This window comes from Oreochromis aureus, linkage group 9, assembly GCF_013358895.1.
Source record: "Oreochromis aureus strain Israel breed Guangdong linkage group 9, ZZ_aureus, whole genome shotgun sequence".
Taxonomy (NCBI): Eukaryota; Metazoa; Chordata; class Actinopteri; order Cichliformes; family Cichlidae; genus Oreochromis; species Oreochromis aureus.
This window is the reverse complement of record NC_052950.1, coordinates 31,400,232-31,424,712: the sequence shown is the minus strand read 5'-3', so window position 1 is coordinate 31,424,712 and position 24,481 is coordinate 31,400,232. Positions and strand designations below refer to the sequence as shown.

General features: G+C 39.7%; 1 protein-coding gene and 1 long non-coding RNA gene across 2 annotated transcripts; one reads left to right on the top strand and one right to left on the bottom strand.

The window, feature by feature from the left end:
* The first annotated feature begins 632 nt into the window (after window positions 1-632).
* On the top strand, window positions 633-3,548 carry LOC120442005. The gene is made up of 3 exons (XR_005614453.1): window positions 633-845; window positions 982-1,151; window positions 2,766-3,548. It is a non-coding gene; the product is annotated as an uncharacterized LOC120442005 (long non-coding RNA).
* An 8,207-nt stretch (window positions 3,549-11,755) lies between these two features.
* LOC116313093 (C-C motif chemokine 18-like) lies at window positions 11,756-23,978 on the bottom strand. Its single transcript, XM_039617764.1, has 4 exons — window positions 23,739-23,978; window positions 16,450-16,573; window positions 11,940-11,998; window positions 11,756-11,853 (listed from the first exon to the last, which is right to left on the bottom strand). The coding sequence occupies exons 1-4, from the start codon at window positions 23,809-23,811 to the stop codon at window positions 11,828-11,830; spliced, it is 282 nt and encodes a 93-aa protein (XP_039473698.1). The 5' UTR covers window positions 23,812-23,978; the 3' UTR covers window positions 11,756-11,827.
* Between the last annotated feature and the right edge of the window lie 503 nt (window positions 23,979-24,481).

Genomic DNA, 24,481 nt, shown 5'->3' with positions numbered 1-24,481 from the left:
AAATATAGTTAGTAATTTTTAAATGTACCAGTGACTTACTTAATTTATTAGTCTTATAATGCAATTTTTTCGAGAGGCCTACTGTAGATTCAAAATTGTATTTCTGTAAAATCCTGAATATTTTCTCTTGTATGCAGGGTCAATGCTTAAATATGTTCAAGGAGGATCTCAAGGACAGGATGAACCATCCAGTAGTAGTGCCATCCCTGGACATCAACCACCAGCCATTGTAGACCCTGCAACAATCCCTAGCCAAGAAGAACAAGAACCATCAACCACCAGTTCAGGTACAGTTCCATACACAAGTACCACTGAGAGTCCTGTCACTGAGAGACTATCAGAAAGTGACACTGTGGAGACATGTGTGCCCCTTCAACCGATCCTGCTCTTTGGCCAGCTCACATTGTAGATGCTGATCGTGTTGAAATTGTGCGGAGAGGTCCTTTTAATGTCAGCTCTGATTTTAATTTTCCAAAGGGGCCTGAGTATTTATTTGTAACAGTATTTTTAACCTCCTTTAACCTTATTTATTTGTTTAACTGTCATGTTTGTTGTTATTTAATTAAACAAATTCCACTGAGAAATTCAAAAGTATTAATGTTTTTTTTTTTTTTTTTTAAGTGGCGGGGGGGGGGGGGCACCATAAAGCATTTGTGCTTAGGGCACCCAAATGGCTAGCAACGGCCCTGGAAGTCAAAACTCGAGCTGTCGAGAGATGAGGAGGAGGAGGGGCCAGACAGGAGAGCAAGAAGGTGAAAGTTCAAAGGAGGACATGCCGGCTTTGAGGAGCCTGAGTACGGGCAAAGTGACGATGCCCAAAGTCCATCTTGGATAAGAAGCATTACGTAAGTTTGGGCTCTGAATCTCTGGGATTTGGTTTTGACCGCAATACAGGACACCAGCCTGGAATCAGCTTTCATTGGCAGCTTTGTGTGTGTGTCTGTGTGTGTGTCTGTGTGTGTTTGTGTGGTTCCTCAAAAGCTGATATGTCTTCCTCTGAGCTTTCAACTTCCTGCTCTGATGTCTGGCCTTCCTCCACCTCATCCCCCGACAGCAATAAGACTGACTCCCCTTCCACGGTTTGAAGTAAAATCCCTCCTGCCTCATCCTGCCTCCTGCTTCCTGAAGTACGGCTCAAAATCTGAAAATGTGTAAGTCCTGCTGCCCACTACAGAGGAATAAAAGTAACTGTGCATTTCTGAAATCCTACTAAATCAATGTTAGCTCTGTTAACTTAGCCCCACAAACCTGTCATCAATAGAAAAGGCAGGATGTCCCCTCGACAGTACAGAACGAGTCATGTAGATTGCATTAAAGGTGGTTAACGCAGAGGTCTCAGACTCATGTCCTGACAGTGGTCAAATAGTAATTGTTGGGTTTTATATTGTACTGTGCAAAAAGATTATGAGTCAGTCCTCTTTTCTTTATATTTTACTTCGAAAAAGTCAAACTTTCTTGTAATTTTGCTAAAGTGGTCTTGAGCAACATTTTTCCAGGCTTTCACGAGGTTTTTAAGCCACACATTAAAGATAAGTTACAGACACATAATCATTTTAACAAACACACTTCGATACATGCAAATAGATGCAATCTATGGCCCTAAATAAAGGGGAGAAGATTAAGGGAAAGCTAACCTATCAAACATCAGCCTGCCTGAGGTTTGATAGGTTGTTCAAGTGATTTCGCTCAGCAACCTCAAAAATAGGATTGCCTCTGGTTTAAAGTCAGAGTGAGGAACAGTTGGGAGACCATAGTTAGAAGATGAGAGAGGCTCGCTCAGAAGGTCTGATATAAGCAGGGTCCTGTCCATGTAAGCCAGGGGTCCCCAATCCCAGTCCACGAGGGCCGGTGTCCCTGCAGGTTTTAGATGTGTCCTTGATCCATCACAGCTGATTTAAATGGATAAATTACTTCCTCAACATGTCTTGAAGTTCTCCAGAGGCCTGGTAATGAAGTAATCATGTGATTCAGGTGTGTTGACCCAGGGTGAGATTTAAAACCTGCAGGGACACGGCCCTCGTGGACTGGGATTGGGGACCCCTGATGTAAGCAGTCCCTGCTTACATCCCACCCCGGGAACTCCAGGCTTGAGGGGCGGTGTCCTGCAGGTTTTAGATCGCACCCTGGGTCAACACACCTGAATCAAATGAGTAGTTCATTACCAGGCCTCTGGAAAACTTCAAGACAGGTTAATGAGGTAATGTAATCAGCTGTGTTGGATCAGGGACAGCTCCAAAACGTGCAGGACACTGGCCCTTGAGGCCTGGAGTTCCCCACCCCAGATGCAGAGCTTTGATGATAATAACAGGATTTTAAAGTGGCCTCTGAATTTCACTGAAAGCAGTGAAGTACAGCAGGAATATGTGTGATATGTTGCTCTCTGCACCAGCTGGAGATGGACACTGGCTGCTTTTTCACTTATTTTCAGTCCACTCCCTGTGCCTGATCTATGACTGACTGAAGTATAAAAAGGCATCTAACTCAAAGGATGAGTACACAAAGAACCATTTCTAAATTGTATCTTCAGGCTCATGGTTACTAGGTTACTAATTATACTGTATGTTCCCATTTCTTTTTTACCTGAATCCATGAAAATGCAGCGATAATTCAGTGTTAGAGACAGAGAATAGCATGTCTCTGAAAATTTGACATATCTCAGTGTGATGTGCAGAGATTCCCAGTCCTCTTTTGCTGGCATCTTTTTCTTTCTTTGACTCGCTCTCTCTCTAAACTTTCCATGTGTTTGTTTAATTTACTTCTTTCAGAAGGCGACTCCTTTCCTTTCCTGCCCGCCCTCCTGATGAGGCACACCTGGCAACTCTTGGTTAACTAACTCACCTGTGGCTCATGCTGTAATTGACAGCTGCTTTGAAGGATGAAACTTTCCCTCTGTTGTTGGCAGATCATTGTGTCAGCAAGTGACTGTTTCCAGAAGGGACTGCTTCCAGGCTGGAGTGGAATTACTAGTTCTGGGGAAATCGAAGCTTTGTGAAACACTCAAACCTTTGAAGCATTTGTGCCACAACTGTATCAAGGCTTCAAAACCATCTGAAACCCATCTCCACAGTGACATCTGCTGGCTAGTTTGGCTATCACTACATCTTGATAATGCTTTCTGTGAAACAGTGATGCAGACAATAATTGTGATCACATGTTACAACCAAGGAAAGGAAAATAATGAGACTGTTAACTGTAATGATAACTGTGCTATCATCTAGTGTTGCTCACAATAAATCAATGTATGAAGTAAACTGTCCAGAGAAAAAAAACTGCTGTGTTTACTTTACTAACCACACAGCTGTGTTTGGCCTAAGTCAGCTTCGTTTTTCGATCACAGCACTGAAACTTTGGATGCTGGACTTACATTTTCTGGGAGTTTGTGTCATCAGGTTTGTTCTACACACTGTCAAGCAAAGCTAGAAGCTGGCATAGCTTTAGGTTTGATTTGTAATCAGCCTAAAAACCATGAAGAAACTTTCCTGAACTTGACACTGGTGTAACACTTGCATGATGTTTTACTGTGAGTCTGGAGTTTTGGTCATAGTGAACCTGCATAACTCCTGTTGTTTTTGCGATATTAACAATAGAAGCATAGGTGGGAATAAAAACAATACCTTCTCACCAAAACTCATCTGTTATGAATTTGTATAGTGCAGATGGAGCGCTGGTGCCTTCAACATTGTCAGGTGGTGGAAGGAATATATTATATTATATTGGAATATTATCAGTCATGGATTGGCCTCCCCAGAGCCCAGACCTCTGAAATGTTGAAGCAGTGTGTGATCATCTTGACAGAGGATGCAAGAAAAGGCAACAACATCCAAAGAAGAGTTTTCTGGAGAAATATTCCTGAAGACTGCTTAAAGAAATGGTGAGTAAGATGCCTATGAGACTTCAGGCTTTGTTGAAGAAATAAGATGGTCATAAAAAATGTTGACTTTCAAGGTCATTAGAATTGTAAAGACTGTTTTTGCCTGATATGATATGCACATTTCAGTGTATGTTTAGATATGTTTTTCCAAACAAAATATAAAGCGGTAAAGTTTTAAAAGAGAATAAAGCACATCAGTGACAAGCAAGCTCCTAGAAGACTTCACACAAGCAGAATTCATACTCAGTTGGGATTAAAGACATTCCTAAGACATTCCGAAGTTTGGGAAAGACTGGATTAGCACACAGAGTTAAAGGGTTATGTAGAAGGACTGCCTTAAAAAATTCTTTAGATGTTTTCAGAGTTTTTACCACCACAAAACTGGACTGTCACAGGGTTAATGTATGGCTCCAATTAGCAGGTTATGTAAAGGCGAAGCTGCTTCAACATCCTCCTTTCATTGACTCACACTGTAGAAACCATTAAAAAAAACATGCCACAGAGAACAAACTTGATCTGAGAACACGTTTTATTTTCATTACTTCACTTTTGTTTCATAGCAGCCACAGGATGGCACCAGAGTCCAGTTAAAAAAACAAAGTTTAAAATCTGTTTTTCTTCACACCCCTTCACGCTCTTCTTTATGTTTACATCCAAAATGTAATTTAAGGTTCCCACAGTTCCCACGGACAAACAAATCTAACTAAAATCCGCAGTGATGAATGAGCAGAGAACCCAACCCCAAATCCTCCAATCATGTACACCTGACATCAGAGCGGTGACAATGAACAGACCAACCAAGTTTTTTTTTTTGTCTTTTTTTCACTGATTAGAGCTGAAAGAAGAAATTCTTCTTGCTGGGAGCTATTTTCAGAAGCAGATTACATACTGCACTAAAGATTTCTTGCAGGTAGAAGGCTGGATTAACTCAAAATAAACTACACTGCATGTGTTCATTGTAATAAGACAACCTGACCACTGACTGAGCCCACTGACACAGACTGCCTAAACAAATAGTCCGTGTTTATTTCCAAGAAACCTTTTGACATAACCTCAAAAAAGCGTGAGCTGGCAGTGGACTCCAGAATTGGTCATAATGGCTCATTACCTGTGTGGACTCAGACTTTGGAGGCAATAGTAGATACAAAGAGTCAGCCACGCTGTTCAGCACAGAACTCACGGAGCACCAAAACTGCACACATTCCCTTTATCATGATGGCTCGTTTGAAATTTATTTAAAATACGTTTTGAGTTAAAGTTTAATTTTCTGAGTTAAACTCTGATACACCCGACCGTGTAAAATCTGACATTAAAAATCTGAAATTAATCAGATGTTAAAGATTATTTTCAAAAATGATTATCTAATAATTATCTAATAGAGGCAGTATCTTGGTTACGTCTCTTGGATGAATGGATGACAGGGTGCTACAGCAGAGGCTTTCATCTGATTAATGCCAGATATTCATGGACTCATGCAGGGTTTAATTTTTACTGAAAGAATGTTAAATATCCAAATCCAGCTGTGTGGGTCTTTGTGCTGTCACTGTGAAATGTGGACTGTGCACCCCGCAGCTATGCAGGAGTTTCTTAAAGTGTCGCTTCAGAGACGTCTATAGCTTGGACACATAGTATTTGCACACTGTTATAATGATTATTTCTTTGCATCTCTGCAGTGTTTTATGATTAAATAAAAATCAAGTGCAAAACCCTTGAAATTGATCCAGTGGTTTGTGGTTAAAAAAAATAGCAGTTTTATAAGCTGAGGTTGTCCATTTTCTGACTTTCTTTATATTCTGATAGTTTGTAACAATCTGAAGTGCAAGAAGAATTGTGAAATAATTTTAAAATATTCTTCCTAATTTGGGAACAACACCAGCTGCTTCCATGTCTTGCATTAATTTTTTAATAACTTCTCTGCTTATTGACAATTGTTCCTCAGATAATTATATTATCTCTATTTGTACGATACGACGAAGGGAAAAACAGGGCACCCTTTTGAAAGTCCTGAAACACTTATGTAATTATTTATTGTTGCAAAATAGATGCATTATACTCTGTGCTTTTTCAAAGACAATGACACTTGGGGTTCAAATGAAAGCACTGGGGTGTAACATTATTGGAGATTATGAAGATATTAACAAACTGTACATATATGTGTGTTTTGATATCTATATATAAATTTAGATGCACAGAAATGCCTGAAAGCAGTGGAATAAAGGAATAAAAAGATTTCAGATGATTAATTCAGGGGGTCCGTCTAGCCATCCATCCATTTTAACATTAATTAAAATAAAGTCATACAAGGTTCAAATGCAACGTCAAGAATAAAACACAGTGAGACATGGTCAAAGAAAGACTCTCTATAAGAAGTCCCACGATATGAGCAAATGTATGTAAGGAGATACTGTAGCAGAAAGGCAGCTTCACATCTTCGCCATGTTGGCGATGACTGGAACGAAAAAACAGACAAACAAGAGCTTTAAGCTTTTCTGCAAATACTTTTCATGTGTTTGTGTTTGCACGTATCTTTTATCTTCTTTACTGTCAGACAGTTAAACACCAGCGAGGCTGCAGCTGAAAGAACAAACGAGAAATGTCTTTTAAACATTACTTTAATGAAATGCTCAATCATGATGAATCAGATTCTCCTGTGTCTTAAGAAAGTAAAAATAAACTAAAAGTAAACTTACTGAAAGTACAAAAACTGATGAAAACTAGCGTATGTGGATAAATCTGGTATATTTATACGATGAATTTAATACACATTCATATCTGACTCTGCTGCTTTGTCAACAGCAGCTGTGTTGCTTCCAGTCAGTATCACGTGCTGAGCTCTTGTGCCCTCCTCCTCCTTTGCATCCTTTCGACATTTTAATGTACAAAAATGTTGATGCACAAAATCTGCCATAAAAATCCTCATACAACAATATTTTTTCTGCTTCTTTTTTTTAAAATGAGTTAATCGTCTCGAGCCCTTTTCAAAATGATCAAACATTAAATTATTTTCAGGATTTTAACCTTTTAAATGCCAGTTTAAACAGTTTTAAACTGGTTTATTAATTACTTATTTTTAAAAACTCACAAAAACCCAGTTATTTTCCATGTAATAAATACTATGGGCATGCATCAAGAGAGTATGGGTGACAAGTAAGAGTAAAAGACACTAGAGTTCCAAAAACTGACTTAAAAGAAATTTTATTGCCCAAATTGATCACCAATTTTATTTTATTTTTTTAAAGTTGAAAAAAATGTACAAAAATGCCCAATGAGGGCGTAAGGGTTCATCTTATTACACTTCTATAGATCTCATATATTACAAGCAGAGTTCTCTGCCGCAAATTAACCTCTTGCTGAAATATCAGTATTTTCATTTATAAAGGCTGATAATTTATTGAAAATAATAAGAGATAGTAGAAACTGTTTTTTACAGTGGTGGCCTCAGCCATCTTTTATGGTGTGGTCTGCTGGGGGGGCAGCATCTCTGCTGGGGACAGGAAGAGACTGAACAGGCTGATCCGAAGGGCCAGCTCTGTTCTAGGATGCCCTCTGGACCCAGTGGAGGTGGTGAGTGACAGGAGAATGGTGGCTAAGCTGTCATCCCTGTTGGACAACATCTCCCACCCCATGCATGAGACTGTGACAGCACTGAGCAGCTCCTTCAGTGGGAGACTGCGGCACCCACGGTGTGGGACGGAGAGATTTCGCAGGTCTTTCCTCCCCACTGCTGTCAGACTCTACAATAAAGACTTTTGCAGCTGATCAAACACACAAACCCACACATGTGCAATAAGACTGCTATACGTGCAATTCTTCTTCTGACGAAGTTGTGTTTTTGTATTTTCCTACTCAGTTGTATATAGTATTTGTATTTCTATTTTATTCTATTGTATATATTATTCTATTCTATTTTATTCTATTGTATATAGTATTTTATTTTATTTTATTGTATTTTATTGCATTCCAGTGTTTTCTAATTTCTGCTACATAACTTTGCACTTTTGCTGTAACAAAACAAATTTCCCACCTGTGGGACTAATAAAGGCCATCTTATCTTATCTTATCTTAAACATCATTCGACCATGTTATGAGTATTGGTGTATTTATTTTTTCCTGCATTCCTGAAAAGGTTTCACCATCAGTCATCTTCTATGAGGAGACCTCAGATGCAGTCGTAAGCTGAGCTCTTGCTTTCCTGTGAGAAAATCACCAAAAGACAAAAGTATATGAGGACTGATCAAAATTGAAAAGTCGAAGTGAGCATGTGAGTCAGTGGAAGGTGATGTAAAACTCACTCCAATGCAACAATCTTGGCACGAACCCAGGGAGCTCTCGCATTGATGCAGAAAAGACCGGACTGTGTCTGAAAGCTGGAACGAGACATGAACGATGAACTTGGTAGTAACACTTTAATCAGTTAATTTGATATAATATTAACAATAAGTAAATGAACTAGTTATGTATTAAGTTTAACTGAAGAGCAACAAAAACTATCACATCTACATCTTTAGGCTAACTTTATGTAGCCAGTACATTAAGTTGAGGTGAAGTTAAACAATTAATTTAAAATGTGAAAAAAGATTTCATATTTTTCAGTAATTAACAATTTGTAATAAATCATTCCTGGGCTACAGTTGATGCTTTTAATTTGCCAAAAGATTACATGACTGCGTTGACACAGGGTGGGTTTGCTCTCTGGACAATGTATCCCAAAATTGGTTCCGTGATCTCCTTATTGGTGACAGTTGTGCAGCACATGTGGAAATCATTCTTTGCTGGAACAACAAAAAAACAAAAGATTTTTAAACAGAGAAGAGCCGACAGAAAAACCTTACATGGCGTTTATATGAAGTTCAGTCTTACCTTCTGATCCAGACATGGCCAAAACTACCAAGACTGTGCAGAGCAGCACAGACAGGCTTCCAGAGTTTACCATTTTCAAAAAGCTTGAAAAATTGTGAATACACAATTTTATTTGTTTGATTTACTTTCTTCTCTGGAGAGCTTGAAGATCTAGAGAGTTTTGGAAACGGATATTTAAGGTCTTAAAAGCAGAAGTGATTAGTCATCTTCTGTTTTCTCTTCCTCTCTCTGCATGCAAGTAAACAGTGATTTAAGAGGAATTGTGCAAAGTGACAACTTTCATCACACGATTTTTATTGGAAAATTGGGCAATTGCTCTTCCTGGCTTAGACTGCTGAAATGTGAGGTTTTCAGAATCCAGAGGTCACGGCATGACTTTATCAGTGTATTTGTTGGAGAACTAATGGAGAACAAATTTTGTAAATCAGTTATTTAACTTAAATTAAACTTGTCAGGTTCTGGATGTTGCATTTTTTGTGGGAGAAACATTCCATCACTCATTCAAGTGACCAGCGTTCCTCCTCAGGCCAGTGGCCACTCTTTCATTGATAAGAAAGTACACATCCTGGACACAGAGGGACGCTGGTTTGAGCTCCTCTGAAACGAGAAGGCATTTTCTGCTGCTGTGGTTGCAGCTGTGAATGATACTCATTGTGGTCATCGCATCATTACATTGAACTCATGGCCCATCGCAATGCTGCTAGTTTCTGTCTTTATGCAAATATAGCAGGTAGACATGTAACCAAGGCACATTCAGAATCTTGAAGGCATTACATTTTAAGTCGAGTCTGTTATATGCATTTTGTCTGCTACATAACAATATTAGCATTTTTGGCTTCTGAGTTTTGAGAAGTGTTCATGTTAGAGTGTAAAGATTAAGGAACAGAAACTTTTCTTACAAGAACACCATCACTAACTTTCTCTTAACTTTCTGCATCTGGTGTTTTTAAAAAGTGAAAGAAGAGGGAAGTAAAGAAGTTTGCTGCACCCATATTCCTGTCACACAGATGTTAATGCTGACATCAGCATTCAGTGTTTTACTAAAGAAAGGCTTCAGAAAGGTTCCTTATTCTGTTGGGATAATGTAAGTCAAAATATAACTAGGATAATGTGGAAAATGAAAATATATCCTTAATCATTGTAAACAAGATGAAAAAGTTGTTTTTCTAAATTTGACAAAGATGACAGGATTTTCATGGCTCAGAATCGTCCTGTGAGGTAACTATACATGCAGGCAAAAATGGTACCCTTACTTTGTTTTCTTGTTTTTTTCAAGCCACTGTGAGATAAGTCAAATATAACAGAGCATCAGTGTCATGTCTGCTAAGGCAGACGGCATGGAGATGAGAGAATGTGGGACCAAATGCAGACACTGACGAAAGGAGTTGAAAGTGTCTTTAATGGCGGCAGGAGCAGAATAGAAACAAAAGCAGAAAGTCACGAACTAAACTAAAAAAAGCTAAACTGGGAGCAACTACAAAAAGCAATACAAAACCTTAAAGTCATAGACATGAAACACAGATCACGAAACCCTGAGGCGCAGACCATGGAGGAAAGCAGAGGGTGATACACAGACGACCTAGCAACAAACAATTGCTATGTCCCACTTGAGGCCTGCATCCTTCAGAGGCTGCATTTGAAGGCCGAATACGTCACAGCCAGGAGATGAAGGCTGTCCCAATTCGAAGGCTTGCTCCAAATGCAGCCAACAAATGCGTCCTTCTTTTCCCCACATTTGAAGGATGGGTCGGCTGTATCCTTCGTGACCCAGCCTATCCCAGAATTCATAGCGTGGCTCACCCAATTCCAGCTTCCAACAATGGCGGCAGCTACTTAGTTGTAATATTACTCTTCTTTCGCTTTTCAATACTTTATTAATTAAATTATTATTCATAATATTTGTATAATAATATAAAAATAATTTTCAAACGCAGCAATGGTGGAGGAACTCAGCTAAAGAGTTTGAAATATTACTCTTTCTGGGTCACAAAATAAACTTTTAACATATTTTCAGACGGGAATGTATGTGTGTCAACTTCAAATATCTGCTCGGTTTATCAAGACATTACTTATTTGCCAAAGTGCTCCATTGTTTTCGGAGACGTCTGTTACCCACCAGCTTGAAGCTGACCGGATGGTCAAGGCTCAGTAGAGCCGGCGAGAACAGCGAACTCCTGGAACATCATTTTCAGACCCCCGCGGTCTTTCGCTACTCAGGTTAAACATGATATAAAAGTCACTTTGATAAACGTGACTTATTTCAGTGTTTTATTTGTTCCGGAGTAAATCAGTTTGGCTGAGATTAAAGTTATAGTTTTCACACAGCTGAATAAAGGTCAAACAGAAAACTGATTAAACAGAAGTGTGAGATGGTCGAGAATTTACTCCAATGTCCTGTTATATTTTAAATAGCAAGGAGCAGACGGCTGAATTTATTAAACTCCACTGAGACAGCAGGTGATGCACATCTGAAGGCTAGACCGTCCCATTTCACAGCCTCCCGCTTCCGGCCTTCTTGGTCTTCAGAGGAGACCGCCCATGTAAACCGCGAAGGCCAGGTCCTCCGAAGGATGAAGCCCCTGAACTGGGACATAGCCAGTGGAATAGAAAGGGCTTAAATACACAGGGATAATGAGGGAATGAGAACAGCACAGCTGAGAGTAATCAAACATGACAAAACAAAGCGAAGCTCTAAAAACTGAACACAGGAGATGAGACTATCAGAGTAAAACAGGAAACATAAGACAGGCACAGAGACGCAGATTTGACAAGGAGACACGGCTGACAGGGGAGTTCAACCTTTATTGACAGACTTTATGTCCAAAAACACAACATACAAACCTTAATAAAAATATAAATATAAAATATGGGCAAGAAAAAATAACTTGAATAATAAATAAAAAAATTAAAATAACAATAATAATAATATTAATAAACTGTTTCTGTCATCAAAGACTGAGGTTGACATCTAAAATAAATTACAGGGTTACTTCACAGGTAAGAGTAAAAAAAAAATAAAGCGTTCTGGTTTTAAATAAGTCTTTAAAGTTCATGTCAAAGGAAACACTGATGATGATTCGCCACAGACTCTGTGCTTCACACCTTCATCATGTTGGCAGTGACTGGAGAGGAAACATAAGAGGTGTTTGAGTTTTTCTCTGCAAATACTTTTCACATCTTTGTGTGTCTGTGTGTTAGCATAACTTACGATCCTTGACCCACTGAGCATTTGGATCAGCACAAAGCTGTCCATATTCTGTGTTGAAACTGGAAATAAAGAGAGAAGATCATACAGATTGTTTGTGTTTATGTTTGTGTGCAGGACAACATGTGCTGACTTACATTATAGCCTTCACACAGGGTGATCCTGCAGCCTGCTCACGATACGTTTCCCCCACCACCTCAGGGCTCATATTTAAAGTGGTAACCTTAATGCAGCACATTCGGCTTCTTGAAGGATGACGAGCTGAGAAGAAGAAGGTTAAAGATTTACATATCTGGCTCAAGCAAAGTCTCATTGAAAATGTGATGAAACTCCATCACTAAACAAAAGCTTTTTAAAATATCTTTTACCTATCAAATTAATATACGAACAGCTGGGAGACATCGTCTTTATGTTTTCAAGAGGATATCTAAGAAACCAGTCCAGATCCAGATAATCTTCTGAATTCAGGGACTGGAGGGAATTTTCAGCCTTGATTGCTGTTTTTGTTATTAATCACCAAAGAATAATTTCTTTTTTAGAGGATGAGAATACGAATACACAAGAAGATTCATTTAGTAGCAGCAGTCAGTATTTCATGAATGGGAAGCAACCTTTATCACATAGCTTCGACTCATCTTATACTCTGTGTCTTTTTCTGCTTGCAGATTATATCCTTATACAGGGAGTGCAGAATTATTAGGCAAATGAGTATTTTGTCCACATCATCCTCTTCATGCATGTTGTCTTACTCCAAGCTGTATAGGCTCGAAAGCCTACTACCAATTAAGCATATTAGGTGATGTGCATCTCTGTAATGAGAAGGGGTGTGGTCTAATGACATCAACACCCTATATCAGGTGTGCATAATTATTAGGCAACTTCCTTTCCTTTGGCAAAATGGGTCAAAAGAAGGACTTGACAGGCTCAGAAAAGTCAAAACTAGTGAGATATCTTGCAGAGGGATGCAGCAGTCTTAAAATTGCAAAGCTTCTGAAGCGTGATCATCGAACAATCAAGCGTTTCATTCAAAATAGTCAACAGGGTCGCAAGAAGCGTGTGGAAAACCAAGGCGCAAAATAACTGCCCATGAACTGAGAAAAGTCAAGCGTGCAGCTGCCAAGATGCTACTTGCCACCAGTTTGGTCATATTTCAGAGCTGCAACATCACTGGAGTGCCCAAAAGCACAAGGTGTGCAATACTCAGAGACATGGCCAAGGTAAGAAAGGCTGAAAGACGACCACCACCGAACAAGACACACAAGCTGAAACGTCAAGACTGGGCCAAGAAATATCTCAAGACTGATTTTTCTAAGGTTTTATGGACTGATGAAATGAGAGTGAGTCTTGATGGGCCAGATGGATGGGCCCGTGGCTGGATTGGTAAAGGGCAGAGAGCTCCAGTCCGACTCAGACGCCAGCAAGGTGGAGGTGGAGTACTGGTTTGGGCTGGTATCATCAAAGATGAGCTTGTGGGGCCTTTTCGGGTTGAGGATGGAGTCAAGCTCAACTCCCAGTCCTACTGCCAGTTTCTGGAAGACACCTTCTTCAAGCAGTGGTACAGGAAGAAGTCTGCATCCTTCAAGAAAAACATGATTTTCATGCAGGACAATGCTCCATCACACGCGTCCAAGTACTCCACAGCGTGGCTGGCAAGAAAGGGTATAAAAGAAGAAAAACTAATGACATGGCCTCCTTGTTCACCTGATCTGAACCCCATTGAGAACCTGTGGTCCATCATCAAATGTGAGATTTACAAGGAGGGAAAACAGTACACCTCTCTGAACAGTGTCTGGGAGGCTGTGGTTGCTGCTGCACGCAATGTTGATGGTGAACAGATCAAAACACTGACAGAATCCATGGATGGCAGGCTTTTGAGTGTCCTTGCAAAGAAAGGTGGCTATATTGGTCGCTGATTTGTTTTTGTTTTGTTTTGAATGTCAGAAATGTATATTTGTGAATGTGGAGATGTTATATTGGTTTCACTGGTAAAAATAAGTAATTGAAATGGGTATATATTTGTTTTTTGTTAAGTTGCCTAATAATTATGCACAGTAATAGTCACCTGCACACACAGATATCCCCCTGAAATAGCTAAAACTAAAAACTACTTCCAAAAACATTCAGCTTTGATATTAATGAGTTTTTTGGGTTCATTGAGAACATGGTTGTTGTTCAATAATAAGATTATTCCTCAAAAATACAACTTGCCTAATAATTCTGCACTCCCTGTACTTATGCAATGAGTCACAATGAAACCATGCTTCCCAGAAATAACATTTGGTTGAAAGGAACCATTGCACCCACCTGAGTAAGTTGGCAGTAGTCAAAAATACCTTACAACGGATGTCTACTATGCAACACGCCACCCGAAAATCACAGGAAGCTAAATTTTTGCAGGTACATATATAAATCTTAGACTGAGCAGATACCAGAATATGACTGATGTAAAGGTTTATGGTAAAAGAGACAAGCAGAGTCCTTACATAGCAGTGATACAGAACTAAAACACCAAAGAAAGTCACAAGCCCATCAACCTTCACAAACAGGTAGAAGCTACTGCATAATAATAATTCCTGTCTTCAATTTGATATATTTGATATATTTTTAGTAAAAGCACAGTTACCTGCAGAGCTTACACACACAAAGAGCAGGAGGAGAGTGATGGAGAGGATCTTCACAGACATTTTCACCAGCTGTCTGGCTCACTGATCAGGTTGAAGCTATACAAGCTGACCAATGCTTGGTTATTTATTGGTGAGTGTAGGAACATCTGCAGGCAGAACTGATGACGGGTTTCTGTAGGACTTTGCATTTGTGTGTGTGTGGTTGTGGCATATCACACCTCCACCTCTTATCAGGGAGACTTCAGTATTTCAGCCTATCAACACCTCACTGAGAGCTTTCTGAGAAACAGCCTCACACACACAAAGTTCACAGATGCTCAAATATGGTCAAGAGCCTGATGATTGACACCAGTAGTTTGTGCATTTTCATGAGTAATGAGTCTAACCCCATGATTATTTTTGGTTTTTTTCCATTTTGACTGTCTAAGAGTGACTCTTTTTCTCTTGTAGTTACAAACTAAACATGGCGCCCCCTCATCCACATGGCTGAAAAAAGCAACATGGAGGCAGAAAACCTCTAATATTGGCTCTTAGTTTCCAGGAGAACTTGCAGGATAGTCCAGAATGACTGTGGCTCTGTTGAGCTGTGGCTCAAATATTAAAATCTAATAAAAACAAGAATCAAATCCAGGAAGTCTACAGTGTGGCATTTGCATCTTATTCTACTGTACACTACACACACACACACACACACACACACACACACACACACACACACACACACACACGCACACTAAACCACTTCATTACAGATGATATATATAGAAAGTTTATCAGTCCCACACATTTATGATGTTTCATAAACATCTTTGTTCTGGTATTTTTAAATCATCATTTTTTAGCTCTCACATCATTGTGGAGGAAATGTTTAGCTGGTTGAGGTTTTGAGTCGTTCACTTATGCAGAGCTGTCTTTAGGTTCAGCCACAGCATTTCCATCAGGTTGAGGTTTACACTTTAACTGGGCCATCGCACCACGTTCTGTTGTGGATTTGCTGATGATAATTTTAAAGCTCCTGTTTTTACCTTTTTATAAAATAGCTGCATAGAGCTGGTTTAACTTCAAAGTGATATTTGGTGTAACTACAGAACTAAGAAAATATGTAGCAGATGAAGGAAATAAGGACAAATGAAACAACAGTGTTGTTTAAAAGTTGTAGGCAACACAGGGATAAAATGGATAAAAATAAGAAATTGTTAAATTTTTTAAATAAAATGGGCTGCAGCTTTCTGGGAGATTATTAAGATATTAGATTTATTGAATGACTGGTGGTCAAAGTTTATTTGGATATCATTTGTCAGAGTCAGCTTTGCAAAACATCATGATGTACACAGATAAATGGAATCATAAAAGCAAAAAATAAAGAATAAAAGAAGATTTGAAACTAAATATGTAACTAAACTTAAAAAAAAAAAGAAAATCAGTTGGTTCGTCTAAGCATAGATTCACGTCCATTATTAGTCGTCACTTTAAAGTCATATAAGAACAAGAACAGAATTAAAAGAGTAAAGTAATAAAAACATTTCAAAGAAAAGTTCGAATAAAATTCATGAGGAGATACTGATGAGCCGACAGGCAGCGATGCTTCACCTCATACTTTGTACTTCATATACCGCGTCATGCTCGCAATGACTGGACAGGAAAGAGAGACAAACAGGAGTTTCAGTTTTTCTCTACAAATACTTTTCGTGTGTGTGTGTGTGTGTGTGTGTGCGTGTGTGTGTGCGTGTGTGTGTTTCTTTTAGCATAACTCACGATCTTTGACCCACTGAGCGTTTGGATCAGCACAAAGCGGTCCATGTTCTGTGTTGAAACTGGAAATAAAGAGAGAAGGTCATACAGATTGTTTGTGTTTATGTTTGTGTGTAGGACAAGATGTGCTGACTTACATTATAGCCTTCACACAGGGTGGTGTTGCGGCCTGCTGACGATATGTTTCCCCCACCACCTCAGCACTCATATCGAGGTTGGTGACTGCAACGCAGCACGGTCGTCTCTTTCCATCTTGGCGAGCTGATTAGAAGTTTAAAACTGAATATATTTGGCCCACAGGGAGGAAACTCAAAGTGAAATTTGGATTTAAAATGTCATAAAACTGCTAACAAAAGTAAACAAAAGCTGACTTTTGAACTGTTACCAGACATTAAGTGACATGAAATATTTATTTTGTGCCTCACCTTGTAGGTTTTCTACTAATGAGAAATGTAAAGCAAACATTATAAAAGTATTAACAAAGTAGCTACTTACACCAATCTATGTCTTCATTTAAGACACTATATTCTTCAAGAATGTGCCTAAACAATAAGAGCAGAGGCCTGTACTGTTAAGCAGGATTTCATATTATCCAGGTGTTAAGGGATTTTGTGATTTTATGATGTTTTTCCTTTTTGATACATCTTCCTTTTTAATGTTTCATTTACTCAGTTCTCCTTATAATGCTCCATTTGCTCGTTTACTCACATGCTCCTGTTGAGAAAGGCTTGGAAAGCACATAGTGTTCACATATCTTTATGTTTTGTCTTTGCTTCTTCTCACACACATACACATGAGCCCCGCAGTATTCGCTGACTCCTGTGAAAGTCTCTTGCAGACACCCTTGGAAACAGGACCCAACTGGCTTCTGTTTTCCTCGAGATAGAAACTACACACACACACACACATATACACTGTGTCCCATACACGCCCAGATTGTCTGCTACAGCCTGACAAAACAGGGAATGCTACGATGTATAAATAAAGCTGACTACAAAGCCTCGGAGTGGGTATCACCCGATCACTCACCCGTGCGCACGTAGTTCTCTGAACAAAACTCTGACTGTTTCTGTATTCTTTCAATGTTTAAAAATGTCTTGCCACTGACATTTAATTGGTCCTTCGAGCCGGATAGTTTATTGATATTATTGTATCATCTAACTATTCACAGACGGAGCCACCAGATCCTGGCGTCGTGACTACCTGCACTGCAACCACCGTTTCTAGCGAAGCGAGGAAAAGCCCAGAGTCGTACATTCGCCTACTGGCCAGTGTCTTATACAGGTCCACGACGCCAGGTTCTCGGTGACGCCGGGAAAAAGAACACAGCGCAACATTGAAGGTGAATATAAGGCAGCCAGAAACACTTTGCGTTGAATAATCGATTTTAGTTTGACACTGCTCAAAATAGAAGGGTCCTGTGTGGACCGAAAAGGAAAAGGACAGACGTGTCCTATGTAATATGCTCGCCGTGTAAGGCGAAAAACAACCTGCCCTGTGGGGGCCTGTTTCGCAACATAAGTAAGGGTTGGTAGCCAGTATATCTCACGCCGCCTGCGTAAGGCGGATTAACACGCCCTGGGAGGCTTAATCCGCAGCATAATCCGCAGCATAAAAACAAAAGGTTGGTAGCCACGCCGCCTGTGTAAGACGGATTAAAAATAAAGGTTGGTAGCCAGAGAAGCGAGAGTGTCAAATAAAATAGGATTTTCTCTAAGCGCTAACTGTTTGCTGAATGTTTGTTGAGGAGTAAGTGCTTCATTGAATAGGAGCTCTAGGCTCCTGCACTACTCCTATTGTTTTCCTGTGAGTACTGGATGGTGAGAAAGAGAAAGGTTGCGCTTCAACGCGTAAAATTAAGTCCGCCCTGAATTTAGTTCAGGGTAGAAGGCTGACTTAATAACCTCCTCTGACTCTAGTACCAGAACGTCTCACAGTGTGTGCTGGCAGTATTAATAAATAAAAGCAAAACAAGGTGTAATGTTTTAAAGCATGGAAAGAGGAATGAAGTGGAATAAACAAAAGGTTAAATTAAATTAGAGCTTAGTTAATGTATTCAAATTGATAATAGAAGGATAGCAACTGGTAAACTGGTATTAATAATGAAATATAGTTGGCAGGACGACCATGGCCAGAATGAATAGAATGAAAGAAAATACATAACTCACACAAACACATATTAAATGAAATAGAGAGATGCATAAGGTATATTAAGGTTGTGTCATTGTTCAGCCAAGGAAAAGTGTGTGAAAGGAAAATGTCTCCAGCTTGGGAGAGGGTGAGACTGCAGCTCATCCTCAGCCCTTGGTGGACACAAATAAAATATAAATAAATATTGTAATATACTATTGCATAATGACATTAATAATGAAATAATATTAAATATGAAGAGGCACCTCAGTCAGTTGTGATGTGAGGTGGATAATTGTTAAAAGTAGTCTGCATCAAGCTTAAGGTTTGCTCAAATTCAGTATAATGACATATGAGATGAAGAAAATAAGGAAAATAACTACACTAATCAGGTGCATAGAGACACCTGACCTGCTTGTAAACCTGTCATCTTAGATGAGACTTTGTTAAGATGAAGAGCAAACCTATACTAACAACTAATAAGCCAAACCCTGTATACAACAGCTAAAGCTACAGGTTTGAGAAGCTGAATAAAATGAATTAAATATGTGGACACTACCAAGCTGATGAGCAAGTTACACATTTTTATTTTTATTTGTTTTTTAGAGCAGAAGCTGCATATTAAAGCTCGAACATGCAGCTGTCTGTGAACCCAGTTTTCACCCTCACACCCCTGATCTGTTTTTAACAGCAGCTTTTTGCATCCTGTCTCATGTGTGTAAAGCGTTCATGCCATCAGCAGCTTGTTTTTGTTTGTTTCTTGATGTTGCTTGAGTGAGGAATACTGTGACTTCTGAAACAGCTCTCTTCATGCAACTTCATGCTTGATGATGATAATTTCAGAGCCAGCTGAGAGCGATGCTTTGTTTTAAGTGACAAAGCAGAAAAGTTAAACTTAGTTTGGTTTTTGTTTGTTTGTTTTTTAATACGAGAGAATGGTAATGGATAAGAAGTGATATTTTGTTTAAGTGTTGAAGAAAGCTAAATACTGCAACATACGTTTAGTGCATGATCTGCGAGCAATAAATGAAATCATCTTATTTATCTTTAAATAAACTCCAATCATGGAGACCTGAAGTCACATGCTTAGGGCACACCCTCTCAGGTGAAGGCAGAAAGCTACACAAACAAAAGAAGAGAAGCCATACAAAATGCGCCACAGCCACAAAACTAAGCATTCACATTTTTTCTGACTCTTTGTGAGCCTGAGTTATGACCTTGGCTCCCTGTTTTTCTGCCTCCACCAAAGGTGGGGGTGACGCTCCCGTGGCATGTGCTCTGTTCTTTTTACTATCACAAAGGAAAAAGGGAGGCCCCTACTCTCTGAACACAATACTCTTTTCATAACTCAGCGTTATGAAATGTCATGAAACAGTGTAACTCACTCACGGTAAATCAGCAGTATAGGATAATACAAACCTATCTAATAGATCTGGTGATTTTCACATTCTTTCAATTGGGAGGTGTGATGCAAACTGACACTAAATACTGATTAAACAAGAAGTATGATGTGGCCTACAGCAGTATCATGATTCGCTCATTTTGTTTACAGGTATAATGTGATATAATCTCACAACTACTACAAGCACATTTGCCTTTCTTAGCACAAGCGAGTGAAGGGCAACTGTTAGAGAAATGCCTTGTTTGAGAAAAAGTTAAAATTAACCTGCCGACAAACGCAATGAAAAAACAGCTTACACTCATGAACACGTGAAGATTTTCCAGCAAGGTTAAAGCAGCAAAAAAAAATTAATATACACCTGTTGTTAAATGATGAAGTTTATCTATTACTAACAAATAAACCCTCTGGGTTGCAGGACAACAATTAAACTTCAAAAAGAAAATAAAGAGACTGGTATGACCAACCAGTGATTAAACAACAATTTTAGTGGTTAAGAGTCAAATTGTGAGACGGAAGGAAAATTCCTTTTGTGCTTTTAAACATGATCTTAAGAATTTAAATATATCTACCTGTGTTGTCCTGTCAACTTGGTGGGTTATCAGTTGATTACATCGTGAGAGAAAAAAAGAAAAAAAGGGGAAGGCTGACACAGGGCCTGCCCGGTGTTTCTCCCTCTCTTTGTATCACAGCCAGCACAACATAATTTTCCTGTTCGTATACACTTCTGTTTGTTTTGTTTTGTTTTGTTTTTTCTTCTCTTTATGTTTAATTACAGGCTGCTTTGCTGGCCCTGAAAGCCGAGGCTGACCTGGACTCCTGCTCTCCCTGTACCACCTTCGACGTGACCCTGACCAAATGCTGCAGCAGCTGGACTTACAAAACAATTTCCTGAAAATGTCAACAGGGCTGCAGAAAAGCGATCTTATGCAGCGGGAGACGGAGAGCGTTAAAACCAAGGCCCGTTTCACTACACGGGGAAAATTCCCAGACAGCTTCAGCTGACAGAGCTGTGACGAGACGCCTGCCAAGCCGACAACTTATGACAAGTAAGGCCGAGCAAAAGAATGCTGACCTTAACAATTCTGCATTAACACTGTGCAGGACAGGGATGGACCAACACGGCAGCAAAAAGGGCGTGCCAGAGACAGGAGGAGCAACTGAGGTCGAATGGACAAAACACAGAAGAAGATGCAGTTTTCACCTGCGGTGAGCATGGACACTGGAGAAAAGGACTGTCCCAATTGGGGCCAGAACCAGGACAAACTGAACTTTGAACAGCAGCAATGGTGGCAAGCGGACTGAAAAGGAGGAGGGCAGGACCCCAGGGCACGCTTCAGGCTGTGGTTTACCCAGAACACCAGAACAGGAAAGTGATGAACACACACACATCTACATACACCGATTCAGAATGAAGTGAAACACACACATGAACACATGTGCACTCGTTGATAGAGGGAGAAATGGCACACACACGCTTATGCAATGAAGAATGCTTTGCTCGCAAATGCTTATGCTGATATGCAAAATGCTGCACACAAACATCCCAATACATAATTTTTATGAGAAGCAATTGATTACTTAAAATGTGTTTTATGTCACCCAGAGGATATTTATGTAGATTTAAGGAACAAGGTCTAAAATTGTCTGGTTATGAAAACAATGTCTGTGCGTGAGGTCTGTTTATGGCTCAAGGTCTTGATTGAATTGTCTATTGTGCTACACACTTCGTAAATGAAGTAATATCAAAAGTCTCTGAAGCACTGGGCTTCAGTTTAAAACATCACTTCTCATATCACCCGCAGAGTACCTATTACAAGTGAACCGATAGACAAATCCATAAGAGAAACAACACTAGCAGAATGGATGACAAAACTGTTAGAAAATAAAGAAATAGTTTTGAACAATCAACTGCCAGATGATTCTCTTCCAGTCTCTTCCAGGTTGAAACCAGGAGATTGGGTCCTGATAAAAGTGCTCCAGAGGAAAAGCGGAGCTCCCGAGGTGGGAAGGACCCTACCAAGTCCTCCTGGCCACACCAACAGCCTGCAAAATTGCTGAACGACCTTCCTGGATTCATCAGAGCCACTGTAAGAAAGTGAGTGACAGCCCATAGACACTAAGACGCCAGCACCCCTGCCTGTTAGTGATCTGGGAGGTGGAGAGAGGGCTGTTTGGGTAAATCCCGCCCTTGTTCTTCTCGCCCCTAGTCTACTCACTCACAGGACCAGGTGTGTTCGGTCATCATGAAGACCCTACTCGTTCTAATGGCCAGTGTCACAATTCTGTTGGGACTGCTGTTACTGATTCCACAAGAAGAACAACAGCACCACCTGGAGGCAAGACTGACACATGACACAATACATCCAGACGACATGACACAAGATCACAACCACCCATGGATGAACAATGCCTGGTACCGTTATGTGTGCAACTCCACAAGAGACAGAAACTATTACATCTGTTCGCACATGCCTCTTAATGCAAAACACCTGATAATGTGCATTCCACCAACTTGTCTGACACACTGAACACGCTACGTCAGCTCAGACGAGTACAGCAGCAAGATTACACGCAAAACACAGCGGACTGGCTCACATGGCTGCTTAGCGGGTCATGGAAGTCATTACTCACAAAAGGACTAACATTCGTTGGAATGCTCCTTATGTTACTTTGCTTATTTTCCACATGTGTACTGCCTTGTATTCGAGTATGATAAGCAAAATGTTTACTGTAAGAGTGCAAGCTTACATTGCATTATCTCAAGTTGAACAAGCTCGAGAAAAGGTACAAGTTGAAGAAGATGATTTCTAAGCACTAAACTGTGTAAACCCACTAAAGTTCATCATGTGCGTTTTCACAAAATGATACTCTAGTTGAAAATGCTTCTGCAAGTGACTAGTAGTTGAAGTACATAAATATATATGAACAACAGCAGGGAATGTTAAGGGATTTTGTGATTTTATGATGTTTTTCCTTTTGATACATCTTCCTTTTAATGTTTCATTTACTCAGTTCTCCTTATAATGCTCCATTTGCTCGTTTACTCACATGCTCCTGTTGAGAAAGGCTTGGAAAGCACATAGTGTTCACATATCTTTATGTTTTGTCTTTGCTTCTTCTCACACACATACACATGAGCCCCGCAGTATTCGCTGACTCCTGTGAAAGTCTCTTGCAGACACCCTTGGAAACAGGACCCAACTGGCTTCTGTTTTCCTCGAGATAGAAACTACACACACACACACACATATACACTGTGTCCCATACACGCCCAGATTGTCTGCTACAGCCTGACAAAACAGGGAATGCTACGATGTATAAATAAAGCTGACTACAAAGCCTCGGAGTGGGTATCACCCGATCACTCACCCGTGCGCACGTAGTTCTCTGAACAAAACTCTGACTGTTTCTGTATTCTTTCAATGTTTAAAAATGTCTTGCCACTGACACCAGGTAAATTTGGGATTAAGGTGGATCACTTCTTACTGGGCTATATTTCCATGGGGGTTTTTAAGCAGCATCTAATGTTTGTGTTTCCCTTTCACTTGCATGGGTATTAAATCTAGATTCTTCTGCTCATATTTAGTCCAGGAATATTCCTGCTGGTTGCAAACTGATTCTTTATATCAGGCCTTGAACAGGACTCCGTTTTGTACTTGCTGGCCTTATATACAATTTGCACATAATCTAAGCCTATGTTTGAATCCTGTTAAACACCACCGAGGCTACAGCTGAAAGAACAAAAAACTTGCTTCCTAAATCTTCTTACTGCTGACTGTTATGCAGCAGATATCCAAATCTTTGCTGGAACACAAATTACTTTTAAAAAATTGAATTGTAAACAGGGAAAAGCCAGTTGAAAGCTCTTACACGGAGTCTGAAGTTTAATCTTACCGTCTGATCCACAGATGGCCCCAACCACCAAGACTGTGCAGACCAGCAGTAACACACTTCTAGAGTTGACCATTTTCAAAAAGCTTGAAGAACAGTGAGTAAATGATTTGTTCCCCTGTGATCTACCTTCTTCTCCAGAGAGCGTGAAGAACTAGATATCTGGAGATGCAGAATAGTTAAGGTGTTAAAAGTAGAAATGATTCCTCCAGTTATTCGCCTCAGCTGTTTCTGTTTCCTCCTCCTCTCTTCATACGAATAAATTTAACAGTGATTAAAGAGGAAATTTACAAAATGACACATTTCATCACACAATTCTTAGATTGTGGAAGTATGAGGAGTTCCACAGAAGCTGGAAGTCATGACATGACATATTTCATCAATGCATTTGTTGAAAACCTTTTTCTGCCATGCTGCAGTCCTGGTCTTAAGATTTTGTTTTAAAACTCGGTAAATAGGAAAATGAATGCAGACATTGTGATGTCAGTCCTTGCTTTCAGGCTCGAGTGTTAGTGTTTTGCATTTTAACCACATTCAAGCATAAATTCAGAAACTAAAAGATCTTACATTTTATTGGACATAAAGTATCTGAATTCCAGGAGCAGGACCACGCCTCCAAACACGCTCCTTCTGGTTCTTATCTATATATGTTCCCCCAGTTCTACAAGCTGCTCGTTCTCATTTATGTGCCCCACCCTCCTTCACCTGTTCAATTCTTTAATTTTTTCACTTCTATTTAGTACATG

Excerpts from the sequence above, each read along its gene's own strand:
- LOC116313093 (XM_039617764.1), bottom strand. The coding sequence starts at position 23,811 with ATGGTCAACTCTAGAAGTGTGTTACTGCTGGTCTGCACAGTCTTGGTG. Across the intron at positions 11,999-16,449 it reads CCCTGTGTGAAGGCTATAAT|TTTCAACACAGAATATGGAC; the intron begins GTAAGTCAGCAC and ends CTTTATTTCCAG. Across the intron at positions 11,854-11,939 it reads TGCTCAGTGGGTCAAGGATC|TCACTGCCAACATGATGAAG; the intron begins GTAAGTTATGCT and ends TTTCCTCTCCAG.